At 39.6% G+C, this 13,087-nt stretch overlaps 1 protein-coding gene across 1 annotated transcript in view; it reads right to left on the minus strand.

Annotated features, from left to right (window-relative positions):
- mpzl2b (myelin protein zero-like 2b) overlaps positions 1-12,802 on the minus strand; it is a 43,923-nt gene extending 31,121 nt beyond the window's left edge. The window contains exon 1 of the mRNA XM_061897741.1: positions 12,530-12,802. Within this exon, the coding sequence (XP_061753725.1) occupies positions 12,530-12,593 (64 nt within the window). The 5' untranslated portion in view covers positions 12,594-12,802. The remainder of the gene's footprint in view (positions 1-12,529) is intronic.
- Positions 12,803-13,087: the final 285 nt, after the last annotated feature.

The raw sequence follows: 13,087 nt of genomic DNA on the forward strand, positions 1-13,087 counted from the left end.
GAGGAAATCGGGAAGAATGAAGCATGGTTGGATGCATGAGAATTTTTCAAATAGATCGTAGTTGTTTCTAGCATTTATTTTTCTGTTTTGTTTTTTTTAACCACCAGCCTTTCCCTATTTTGATTTACGGAAACCACAGGTAGGAACCAAAGTGCAAGATTGTATAGATAAAATAATTAACAAATTAAACAAAGGTGCAACTTTAAATTATTAACATTTGTGATATAACCGTATAAAGTCAGCTTATTGTGGGACAAAACACACCTTGAAGTGAAACCATTTCTCCATAGTTTGATACACAAAAAAAATAAAGAAAATAAGCATTGTCTACAGCAAAAACAAGACATTATTAAAACTTTTGCAAACCATAAACACACGTCTTACATGTTATTTAATTTTATTACAAACTTTTTACACTATTTATTGAATATACCGGTAATTTATCCTATCCCCACTATTTAAAGTCGCTGACATTACTCACTTCACATGCTCAAAAAATCTAACTCATGAATAACCTTAAGTAAATTAAACCAGCAATAACAATACATTTTGCTAAAATGTTCCTACACTCAATGATACTTTCACATACAGACTACTGCATTCCAACTTAGGTACTTACTGGAGACACAACATTAAAACCAATGTTATTCAAAACAATGTAAATCAAGGAAAAACATTATGTGCTTGATTTAAGATGTCATTCATTTTTTAAAATAGCGGTTTAATTTGCAAAGTTTTTAACGGATTAGCACCCCCTCCCACATACCTTAAAGTAAGTTGGACCTTGACATCCCACACAGAAAAACAACCTTTGGACAAACACTTCTGTCGGTCTGAGGAAGTGCCTTTTTGAAACACACAGATGCAAATGCCCCATGTTGAAAAGCACCTAAAACAGATGCTTGAAAAAAATCTGTTTAGGAAAAAGCTGCCTGACAACAACTAACAACATGCTTTTTAAGTAGCAGGGGTATGGTGGTATTATTATAGTAAAAGTGGGGGTAGTGGGGCTGTGAATTTCCTTCAGCAAGTACACTTGATAGCTAAAGTAAAACACACCAGAACTAGCTGGACAGACTTTAATTCGAGTTGCACGATGTAGACGAGATACAATATAAATTATATAGATTTAGCCGACAATAAAGCTTTTAATAATATTGTTATATTGTGATAATGTATGTTGATTACACATTTTAGCTTTGTCCCACACAAAAAAACAAAAAACAATAGAACGACCGCGTCGTCAACGTAACGTAGCATCCTCACTAGCGACTAACGTCCTTCTACAGTACAAAACCGCTGGTAATTCCGCAATTCCTTGATTGACAACATGCCGCTAAGCGCTAGCTAGAGCTCTTGAGTGTAAACAAAGGTGGGCGGATCGAAACAAATATTGAGCGAAATGATACCAAGTATAATATCCGTATATGGTAAAAAGTACGGCAATTAAATCCATCCATCCATCCATTTTCTACCGCTTATTCCCTTTTGGGGTCGCGGGGGGCGCTGGCGCCTATCTCAGCTACAATCGGGCGGAAGGCGGGGTACACCCTGGACAAGTCGCCACCTCATCGCAGGGCCAACACAGATAGACAGACAACATTCACACTCACATTCACACACTAGGGCCAATTTAGTATTGCCAATCAACCTATCCCCAGGTGCATGTCTTTGGAAGTGGGAGGAAGCCGGAGTACCCGGAGGGAACCCACGCATTCACGGGGAGAACAGGCAATTAAATCAATAATTTTTATTATTACAAAACCTTTATAGTTTTGTGACTTTTTACAAACTCAGGAAATACGTCCCTGGATCCAGTAGGTCTTTAGAAACCAGAAGAGTGGAATAGCGAGTTGACTCTATATTGAAGCTATCATCATATATGTCTGATTTATGACACCAAAGTTTGCGAATAAATAGATATGATCAAAATAGTATAAATTTCACGAAGATTCCCAAACTATTTTGAGAGATAATGAAGAAGCCAGTCACGTGATGAACCAAAGATCACTATCAACAATGCTAATCAAGCAGACTTTGTGAGAGCAAACTACTATTATATTATAATATGATCCAGGACCTTATATTTTTGAGACCAAACACAAGAGAATGAGCAATACGCTTTAGAAGCTGAGTGACGGATGCAGTTTCATTGTGACACTAGCATCCGCAGCATAACAAACTAGATTAAAACAAACACTTACTGAAATAATTTTCCACTCTCGCTGGGATGTCGAACGACGGGACGCTCACATAATTCTGTTTGGCTAAAGATTAAATCGCAATCCTCACCAAGGGTTAAAAAAAGTTCACAAATCCGCGATATTGAATTTAGACCATAGGACCCATCCTTAGCAGATAAGGGTGACATGATCGCGTGCGCTCAATTGACGGGAAAGTTAATGACATTTCTTTGTATGTGATTTTTCAAATAGGATAAACAGCTTTTCCCAAATTAGATGTACATTTACATTTAATTCAATGTAGTTTTTGCAAAACTGTCTAAAAACATGTGTACATTATTGTCTGATATGTTTTATTTGCTTTTGAGACTTTTCTGCGGCTTGATAGCGGACATGACAGGACAGCTCTGCTGTTTTAAGTCCGTAATGAAAAAAATAAAAAAACACTACTCAAAGATCCGCTATATAACAAGACTGTTCTGGCGTTTTTATAAACCTGTTTCAAAAATACTAGTTGCTGCCGAGTCCCAATTCAAAATAAAATGGGCCTACTTTAAAGCACAACATAGCTGATACTGAACCAACAGCGCCTCTGCTGGTTTCAGCCAAGTAGTCCATTCTTTTGTTAGTTTCAGCCATATCTATTCAAGATTAAGAACATATCGAACGATCAGCTATGTGTATGCATTATTGGTTCAAATTAGGGCTGGGCGATATATCGATATACACGATATATCGTGGGTTTGTCTCTGTGCGGTATGGAAAATTACACATTGTGATATTCAAGTACACGTTCTCACGCAGTTGCTTTTGGCTGCTGGCATTACATTACAGGCTCTTCTCGCTTGTTCTTGTGTCTCCTTCTCACAGACAGTAAGCGCACCTTCTCACACACATCACATACTGTCACATACGTATACGCCCTCGTGGAGCAGAGAGGTAGCAGCATGGGTAACGTTAGCTGTGATGCTAGCGGAGCCGTGCAAGTGGTAATACGAGAGAAAGAATGTGCGAATGAAGGAAGAATCAATTCCCAAGAAAAACAGCAGGGGGTCCATTGTCTGGCGGTGGTTTGGCTTCAAGTGGGAATATGTCGAACAGACAACCGTAATTTGTCAAGTGTTGGCCAAAAGCGTTGCTACAAAAAGTAGCATTACTGCTAATATGTAGCATCATTTGAAAAGTCACCTGCTAGTGAATGAAGAGCGCGTACTCCGCAACATCTCCGTTCGGTGCCACACGCCCACACCATCAAAATGCCGAGGCAAAAACTTCCACATTAACACTGTATGAAAAAAATTGTCAACAACAGAATTTAATTACGTCCGTAGTAACCTACCACATAGCGAAGGACGAACACTATCTGATTTCCTATTATGCAGCTCATTTTTATTTGACACTTAAAATGTCTCTGACAATCTTGCACTTTCTGTTTTGGAAATTATATGAAAAATTGTGCCATTAGTTAATAACTAATAAATACAGTTTTGGTGAATTGACTTAGTTGTGATTTCATATTCTGCATGAAAGTTTAAAATGAGCATATATTAATGCAGTACAAACAAAAATGTTTTAATGTAGACACATAGAATCCTCATACTGGTGTGATTATATGCATCAAGTGTTAATTCAAGGCAAAGGCAAAATATCGAGATATATATCGTGTATCGTGATATGGCCTAAAAATATTGAGGTATTAAAAATGGCCGTATCGTCCAGCCCTAGTTAAAATTAGTCATCTCCAACACTAACAAAATAAAATGTAACCGCTTCCAGTGTTTTGTCACAGAACTGTTACCTATTTGTGACATTTGATGTAAATATAAACAGAATACAATAATTTGCAAATCATTTTCAACCCATACTCAGTTGAATATGCTACAAAGACAACATATTTGATGTTCAAACTAATAAACATTTTTTTTTTGCAAATAATCATAAACTTCAGAATTTGATGCCAGCAACATATGACAAAGAAGTTGGGAAAGGTGGAAATAAATACTGATAAAGTTGAGGAATGATGTTCAAACACTTATTTGGAACATCCCACAGGTGTGCAGGCTAATTGGGAAGAGGTGGGTGCCCTGATTGGGTATAAAAACAGCTTTTCCAAAACAATACTCAGTCTTCCACAAGAAAGGATGGGGCAAGGTACACCCTTTTGTCCACAACTGCGTGAGCAAAGAGTCAAACAGTTTATAAACAACACCCAGAAACGCCGCCAGCTTCTCTGGGCCCAAGATCATCTAAGATGGATTGATGCAAAGTGGAAAAGTGTTCTGTGGTCTGACGAGTCCACATTTCAAATTGTTTTTGGAAATATGCGACATTGTGTCATCCGGACCAAAGGGGAAGCGAACCATCCAGACTGTTATCAACGCAAAGTTCAAAAGCCAGCATCTGTGATGGTATGGGGTGCATTAGTGCCCAGGGCATGGGTAACCTACACATCTGTGAAGGCACCATTAAAGCTAAAAGGTACATACAGCTTTTGGAACAACATATGCTGCCGTCTAAGTACCGTCTTTTTCATGGACGTCCCTGCTTATTTCAGCAAGAAAATGCGAAGCCACATTCAGCACGTGTTACAACAGCGTGGCTTCATAAAAAAACAGTGCGTGTTCTTTTCTGGCCCGCCAGCAGTCCAGACCTGTCTCCCGTCGAAAATGTGTGGCGCATTATAAAGCGTAAAATACGACAGCGGAGACCCCAGACTGTTGAGCAACTGAAACTCTACATAAAACCAGAATGGGAAAGAATTCCACATTCAAAGCTTCAACAATTAGTTTCCTCAGTTCCCAAACGTTTATTGAGTGTTGTTAAATGAAAAGGTGATGTAACACAGTGGTGAACATGTCCTTTCCCAACAATTTTGGCATGTGTTGCAGCCATAAAATTCTAAGTTAATTTTTATTTGCAAAAAAAAAAAAGTTTATGAGTTTGAACACCAAATATCTTGTCTTTGTAGTGCATTCAATTGAATATGGGTTGAAAAGAATTTGCAAATCATTGTATTCTGTTTATATTTACATCTAACACAATTTCCCAACTCATATGGAAACGGGGTTTGTAAGTAGAGCACATGAAAAACAAAAGTTTAATACAACAAATTAACTTTTTGCTGTCGCTTCTTAATCTTGTTTTTTAAATCTCACAACCAATAGGTAGCCAGGGGCCTTTGAATGCTTTTAGATGGGGAGGGGCCCACAGAAGCACTTGCTGCCTGTTGACAAGAGCAATATATGCATTTGTGTGTCCAAAAAGACCAGAAAAAGTTGCTATTTATTGAGAGGCACTGAAGGGGTGTAAATATACACTAAATATTTTAACAAAACACACTAAGTTGGCAACACAGATTCGTATTGCTATATTTTCTTATTGTCTGGCAGACCAGGTATGTATGAGGTGTGGTTTTAAGCGGAGTTACAATGCATACCGCCACCTCCTGTACAGAGCTGAAATGACAAGTTACTTTCGCAGACTGTTATAACCAATGTACGGAGTTTACAAGTGAGAACAGGGAAATCTATTTTTGGCCATATTTTCTGGAATCAGAATCAGAATCAGAAATACTTTATTAATCCCTTTGGGGAAATTAAAATGTTCAGTACAATCCCATTCAAGATCAGACAAACATTGTGTATTTTGTTGAGTTTCCAGCTCAATCAAGAATCGGTCGTGACACAGGCATTCTATCAAATTATTTTTTGCCTATAATCATATCAGAGGATGGTTTAATTGGTTAAAAAATATATGTTGTTTCTATTTTTTTTATTTACTCTTAAAGTATTCTCACACCTCCATAGGGAGGGCTGCCTCACACTTTGGTGTAAGACATTCAGAAAGGATGATAAGAACAAGTGAAACTGGATAATCCAGAGTGCAAATAAAAAATGATAACTAGGCTAAATAAATAAAACATTATGGTGAGAATGGAGGTGACAGAGCAGACACGCCTCTGTAGTGATAATACAAGTGGACACAAATCACACCTGGTGTTGCCCAATCTGCTTGTTCAAACATGTACAGTGTGCCTATGTCACCATAGTACATCTGATGCCAACACTATAATAATATGTCAACACTCAGATAGAAAATGTGACTCTTTAACATAACTTGAATGTGTCGCAGATTCACAAGCAAATATTCCCTCAGGAATATAGAAATAATTCCGATGCTTCCTACTGCAACACGGTTTCCATCTTCAGTGCATACGGAAAGTATTCAGAGCACTTCACTTTTTCAACATTTTTTTATGCTACAGCCTTATTCCAAAGTGGAATAAATACACGTTAGTCCTCAAAATTATACAGACAATACCCCATAATGACAATGTGAAATGTTTTTTTTTTTTAATTTAGCAGATTTATTAAAAATACAAATAAAATAAAAATCACATGTAGATAAGTATTCGCGGCAATCATAATGTGGGGATGTTTTCTGCGGCAGGAACTGAAAGACTCGTCAGAGTAGAGGGAAAGATGTACATAGAAATGTACATAGAAATCCTGGAGGAAAACCAATGCTTGCCATCCAACCTGATGGAGCTTGAGAGGTGCTGCAAAGAGGAATGAGCAAAGAGGAATGGACGAAACTGCCCAAAGATAGGTGTGCCAAGCTTGTGGCATCGTAATCAAGAATAATTAAGTCTGTAATCACTGCTAAAGCTCACTGCTGCTGGAATTTTAATATTTCTGAGGGAACTCTCCTGAAGGAATCAACAAAGTACTATCTATCTATCTATCTATCTATCTATCTATCAGTGCATCACCAAAGTGTTGAGCAAATGATGTGAATATCTATGTATTTGTTATTTTTTATTTTTAATAAATATGCTAAATTTAAAATAAAAAGGTTTTGTCATTGTCATTATGGGGTATTGTCTGTAGAATTTTGAGGACAAAATGAATTTATTCCATTTTGGAATAAGGCTCTAACATCACAAAATGTGGAAAAAGTGAAGCTTGTGAGGCGATGTGACTACTTTTCAGATGCACTGTACACTTCTTAGATTTTACTTAGCATTTATGTCTTGGTGTTGTTTAAAGATAGTTTAGAGGTTAGCTTACCTATTAACATGTCTGTTTCTGACTTGCTAACATGTTAACCTCGTCCTCCAGTGATAATGGCACTTAAGATACTAATAAATGCAGTTGATTTTGCGTATTGGAGGTGTTTATTCGTAGCTCAAGGGAGTAACGCCACACTGTTTATGAAGACACATAATTAGCTGGGTGATGAAAAATAAAAACAGTGACAGCCAGAGGGGATCGGAGTTTGTGATCGGCATTAAAAGGCATTAATTTGCAATTGCAGTCACAAACCTTTTCACAAAAATCCGCTGATACTGATCGATCGGCACATACTTACGTAAATAAGTGAGGACAAATGGTTTCCTGAATATGAATCTATGTTGATTCTCTGTAAGGTGTGTTTTTTTGTTCACATTATGGGCTGTTTGAAGCAGATTCACTGCAGTTTACATGAAAATGTTGCTTCGTTTTTCATCTGATCTTTTGGAACGGAAACAGAGGTATTATGTTGTATCTTTGGGCCTTGTTTTTAAATATACTGAACTGTTTCGTTAAATTTCATCATGGCCACATTTTTCTCCCAAGTAGCAATAGTTTTTGTTAGAGTCTCCCAATATAATGTCCGATATGATACCAATATTGAATATTAGAATATTGGCCAATTTTAATATCAATCCGATACGATATCAGCCCGAATCATAGTATATACTGGTATTAATACATAGTGTGGAATGATAGAAAACTTTTAATCAAGTGGAATTCCTCAAACGGAGAACAATGGTAGACATGAAAACACCAACCTACTTATTATTAACCATGTGGAAAAGACTTATATAATATGAAAATACATGTATTTGATACTTGTTTATGTCGACAAATAAAATCAAGGACACTTATTACGTATGTCTACTTGGTGTGCTATTGCGTGCTCAGCTGTTGTGTAGCTGCTATCTCCTAATAGCATATAGCCTATCATTTTTAGATTTTGTAAATGTTTTCACTAAGGCTATGTCTACACTAAGCTGGATAACCCCTTAAACCATGGGTGTCAAACTCTGGCCTGCGGGCCAAATTTGGCCCGCCATGTAATTTCACTTGGCCCTTGAGGCAATATCAAATTAACATTAGAGCTGGCCCACCGCCGTAACACCGCATTCACCGCTAACACTCTTACTTGCCAAACCTCTCGATTTTCCCGGGAGACTCCCGAAGTTCAGTACCCCTCCCGAATTTCATCCCGGAAAACAATATTTAGAGTGGGCTTTAAATGCACTGCCTTTGGCGTTCTCTACAACCTGTCTCCACGTCCGCTTTTCCTCTATACAAACAGCATGCTGGCCCAGTCACATAATACATGCGGCTTATACACACAAACAAGTGAATGAAAGACATACTTGGTCAACAGCCATACAGGTCACACTGAGGGTGGCCGTATAAATAACTTTAACACTGTTACAAATATGCGCCACACTGTGAACCCACACTAAACAAGAATGACACATTTCGGGAGAACATCCGCATCGTAACACAACATAAACACAACAGAACAAATACCCAGAACGCCTTGCAGCACTAACTCTTCCGGGACGCTACAATATATACCCCCCGCTATCACCAAACCCCATCCACCTCAACCCCACCGCCGAAAAGAGGCATTAAATTTTTATTTCAATTTTATTTGATATGCCATTGATATTTCTTAATTATTATTATTATTTGAAACTCAATGTTGCATGTCACTATAAAGTTATATAAGCTTGCTTGTTCAATATTCAATGCAAAACTTGTTTGGATCACTATAAAAAGGTTATTTTGTTCAACCTCGGCCCGCGGCTTTGTTCGGTTTTAAATTTTGGCCCACTCTGTCTTTGAGTTTGACACCCCTGCCTTAAACAAATAATTATTTAGCCTAAGCCCCGTTTCAGCCACAGTAAACCAGCGTTTAAGGTCCCCCTCCTCGGACAAATTTTTACACAGGAAAGTGCGCTGTGTATTTCTTGAATCTCCAGCTGTTAGCTTTGTATGGACTCATTGATCATTTACAAACCGAGTTCGGAGAGGAAGTGAATCCAGTAAGACCGTGCCAGACACAGGAAGAGATGTCAGAAAGACCGCGCCACAGCCAGCTTCATAATAAAGCGGTTTCGTAACTCGGAGCTAACCACTGGAAATATGAAGGAGAGTCATCCAGACAATACTCGTGTTTGTCCTTCCATCTGTACAGACGCTTGTGGGAATCACACGTCAATACTTTAAGAGAAAGTGAATGCAACTTTTTCGGATACTTCTCAGATGGCAAGAGAACTTTCGAATATCCAGGTCAGCTGTGATTCTACTTACCGAAAAACTTTGTCCATTTGTCGAAGGAGAGTCAAGGAGAATGCAAGCTACTGTGGATGTGATAAAAAAGGCAGCATTTGCTTTTTATTACCTGGCCGTCGAGGGAAGACTACAGAAAATGGCGAATGCTTTTGGACTAGCAAAGCAGACTGTGTCAATTATTGTCCGCCATGTATGTCGCGGACTCAACGTCTAGGTCCAGAGTATATAAAGTCACCAAAAACGAATGGACAATGAAGGTGATGGCAAAAGAGTGAGGAGACTCCTGACTGATATCCTGACTAGATATCTAGATCCCGAGATTGATTGTTGTCAAATGTTCTTTGTCACATTGTGTACTTTCGTGTCCAATAAAGATTAAATTAATTTTTGATGCCTCATGAGCTTTGGGTTATGACCGAAAGGACAAGATCACGGGTACAAGCGGCCGAAATGAGTTTCCTCCACGGGGTGGCGGGGTTCTCCCTTAGAGATAGGGTGAGAAGCTCTGCCATCCGAGGGGAGCTCAAAGTAAAGCAGTTCAAAGTAAAGCCAGATGAGGTAGTTCGGGCATCTGGTCAGGATGCCACCCGAGGGAGGTGTTTAGGGCACGTCCAACCGGCAAGAGGCCACGGGGAAGACCCAGGACACGTTGGGAAGACTATGTCTCCCGGCTGGCCTGGGAACGCCTCGGGTTCCCACGGGAAGAGCTGGCCAAAGTGGCTGGGGAAAGGAAAGTTTGGGCTTCCCTGCTTAGGCTGCTGCCCCCACGACCCGACCTCGGATAAGGGGAAGAAGATGGATGGATGGCTCAGGGGTGATTCACTACACTAGGGCTGCACAGCACACTGGATTCCAGTTAATTAAAATACCACAACACTGGATATTGTTCAGATAAGTTAAATTTAAGACGTTGCTCACAGAGCAACACTGGAGGTGACGATGACGTGCACATTTTCCACGCATGCATGTTAGGTCGCGTTGCGCCGGCTGACGAGGGGGGTCTTAAAAGCCTACTGAAATGAGATTTTCTTATTCAAACGCGGATAGCAGGTCCATTCTGTGTCATACTTGATCATTTCGCGATATTGCCATATTTTCGCTGAAAAGATTTAGTAGAGAACATTGACGATAAAGTTCGCAACTTTTGGTCACTAATAAAAAAGCCTTGCCTGTACCGGAAGTAGCAGACGATGTGCGCGTGACGTCACGGCTTGTGGAGCTCCTCACATCCTCACATTGTTTGCAATCATGGCCACCAGCAGCGAGAGCGATTCGGACCGAGAAAGCGACGATTTCCCCATTAATTTGAGTGAGGATGAAAGATACGAGGATGAGGAAAGTTAGAGTAAAGGACTAGAAGAAGAAGAAAAAAGAGAGGGCAAGTGGGAGTGATTCAGATGTTATTAGACACATTTACTAGGATAATTCTGGAAAATCCCTTGTCTGCTTATTGTGTTACTAGTGTTTTAGTGAGATTATATAGTCGTACCTGAAAGTCAGAGGGGTGGTGACCGCCAGTGTCTCTGAGGGAAGCCACGTTTCTCGCGAAGCGAAGGCAGTTGTTGGGGCCGGGCGGAGCTTTTTTCCCCCCTCCTCGACGGTGGAAGCATCCCACGTTCTGGGGCGGCCGGTCGGAGGAGGCAAGAGAGTCGCAGCTGCCTCTTTGACAGGTGCACGAGGAAGGACGCAAGCTCCGCTCATGTCTACGGTAAGAGCCGACTTATTACCACAATTTTCTCGCCGAAAATGTGGTAGGGAACCATGTTCGCTTGACCGCTCTGTTCCACAGTAAAGCTTCACCTTCGGGAATGTAAACATGGAAACACCAGCTGTGTTTGTGTTGCTAAAGGCAGCCGCAATACACCGCTTCCCACCTACATCTTTCTTCTTTGATGTCTCCATTATTAATTGAACAAATTGCAAAAGATTCAGCAACACAGATGTCCAGAATACTGTGTAATTATGTGATTAAAGCAGAGAACTTATAGCCGTGATCGGTGCTGGAAGAAAATGTCCGCTACAACCCATGACGTCACGCGCACTCGTCATCATGCGCGTCATCATTCCGCGACGTTTTCAACAGGATACTTCGCGGGAAATTTAAAATTGCAATTTAATAAACTAAACCGGCCGCATTGGCATGTGTTGCAATTTTAATATTTCATCATTGATTTATAAACTATCTGACTGTGTGGTCGGTAGTAGTGGGTTTCAGTAGGCCTTTAAACAACCATTGTGTGTGTGGACAAGGATAAGGTTAGGTAAGATTTACCCTGGATAACCTCAGCCGGCTTAGTGTAAAGGAGGCCTCAAACACAAGAAAAGACCAAATTTGCGCGCTTATTGGAGGGCATCTAAAACTTAACAGGCTGTCCAGCTTTGCACAAGTAAACATAATGCAAGACTAGCTGTATCGGATTTTTTGTGGAGATTTTTAATGCGGGGCGGCATAATCCAATACTTGTTTTTTGCTGATATCGGACCAATATTTGATGTCAATATCTGATCACTCCTGTTTTTTCCATCACTCAAGCGAATGAAAGAATGTTTTCATTGATTTTGACAAAGTAATATAGCTGAGAGACGTGGGTTTAAATCAGGTTGATGCCAACCATCCCTAGTTTGATCGAAAATTATTATAGTATATTACTGAAAGTGTATCAACTGTCTACAAAGTAAATGACACACTTTTTACACAAATAACAGAGAGTTATTTACTAGGGACTGAAACACTAATACAGTGTGTTGAGGAACATTTAGTCGTCCAAACAAAAGTAAATAATCAGCGTGAGACCATGACTGATTTCTGTTTTACTTACAAAAATGTATCTAAAATGGCCGTGGAACTTCTTTTAAGTTACCTTCAACCTGCACTCTGTTGAAGGCTGCCCAACATTTAAACCAAACAACTGATCCTTAAATGACACCCTAGCACGATAAAAGCGGCATAGTTTGTTTTAAAAAGAAATATTAGACGGAGATTTCTCTCACCTGACAGCACAAATCCTCCCAGGAGAAGCAGAGGCCATGTCCGACACATGAGGCAGAAAAACATTAATGCTCTCTCAACTCCGACAGTCCCTTTGGGAAAGTTTGCAGAAGGAAGTCATTAATTTGGTAATGTTCCCTCGGGTGGTCGAGGTGTAGAAAGATATATGTGAGTGAAACTTGGTGGTTCCGCTGCTTCTGTGCGTCACCTCCCCAATACACCTAATGGGCGGTGTTTGCCCACTTCTTGCATAACCAGTTACGCCACCTCTTTAAAATAGTTTCAGTTTATGTCCCAGCTGGTATATGTGAGCAAAGTAAGACATGGTGTTTATTTGATGTGTTTTTATTCTGGATTCGGTTTGTAAATAGGCAGGTGTTGCTGTTCTGTCACAAATTAAATGTTGATCCGTTTGTGTCGCTACCTGTTGGCCAAAGTACAGTACTGCAGCGGAAGTGAGAGACGGTATTTGTTCACTTTAAAAAAGTATTTAAGACAGATTATATTTATTTTTATGTATAAAACAAGTGCCTCACTTTATTTAATAGTAAATATTATAA

This window comes from Nerophis ophidion, linkage group LG04 (genome assembly GCF_033978795.1).
Source record: "Nerophis ophidion isolate RoL-2023_Sa linkage group LG04, RoL_Noph_v1.0, whole genome shotgun sequence".
NCBI lineage: Eukaryota > Metazoa > Chordata > Actinopteri > Syngnathiformes > Syngnathidae > Nerophis > Nerophis ophidion.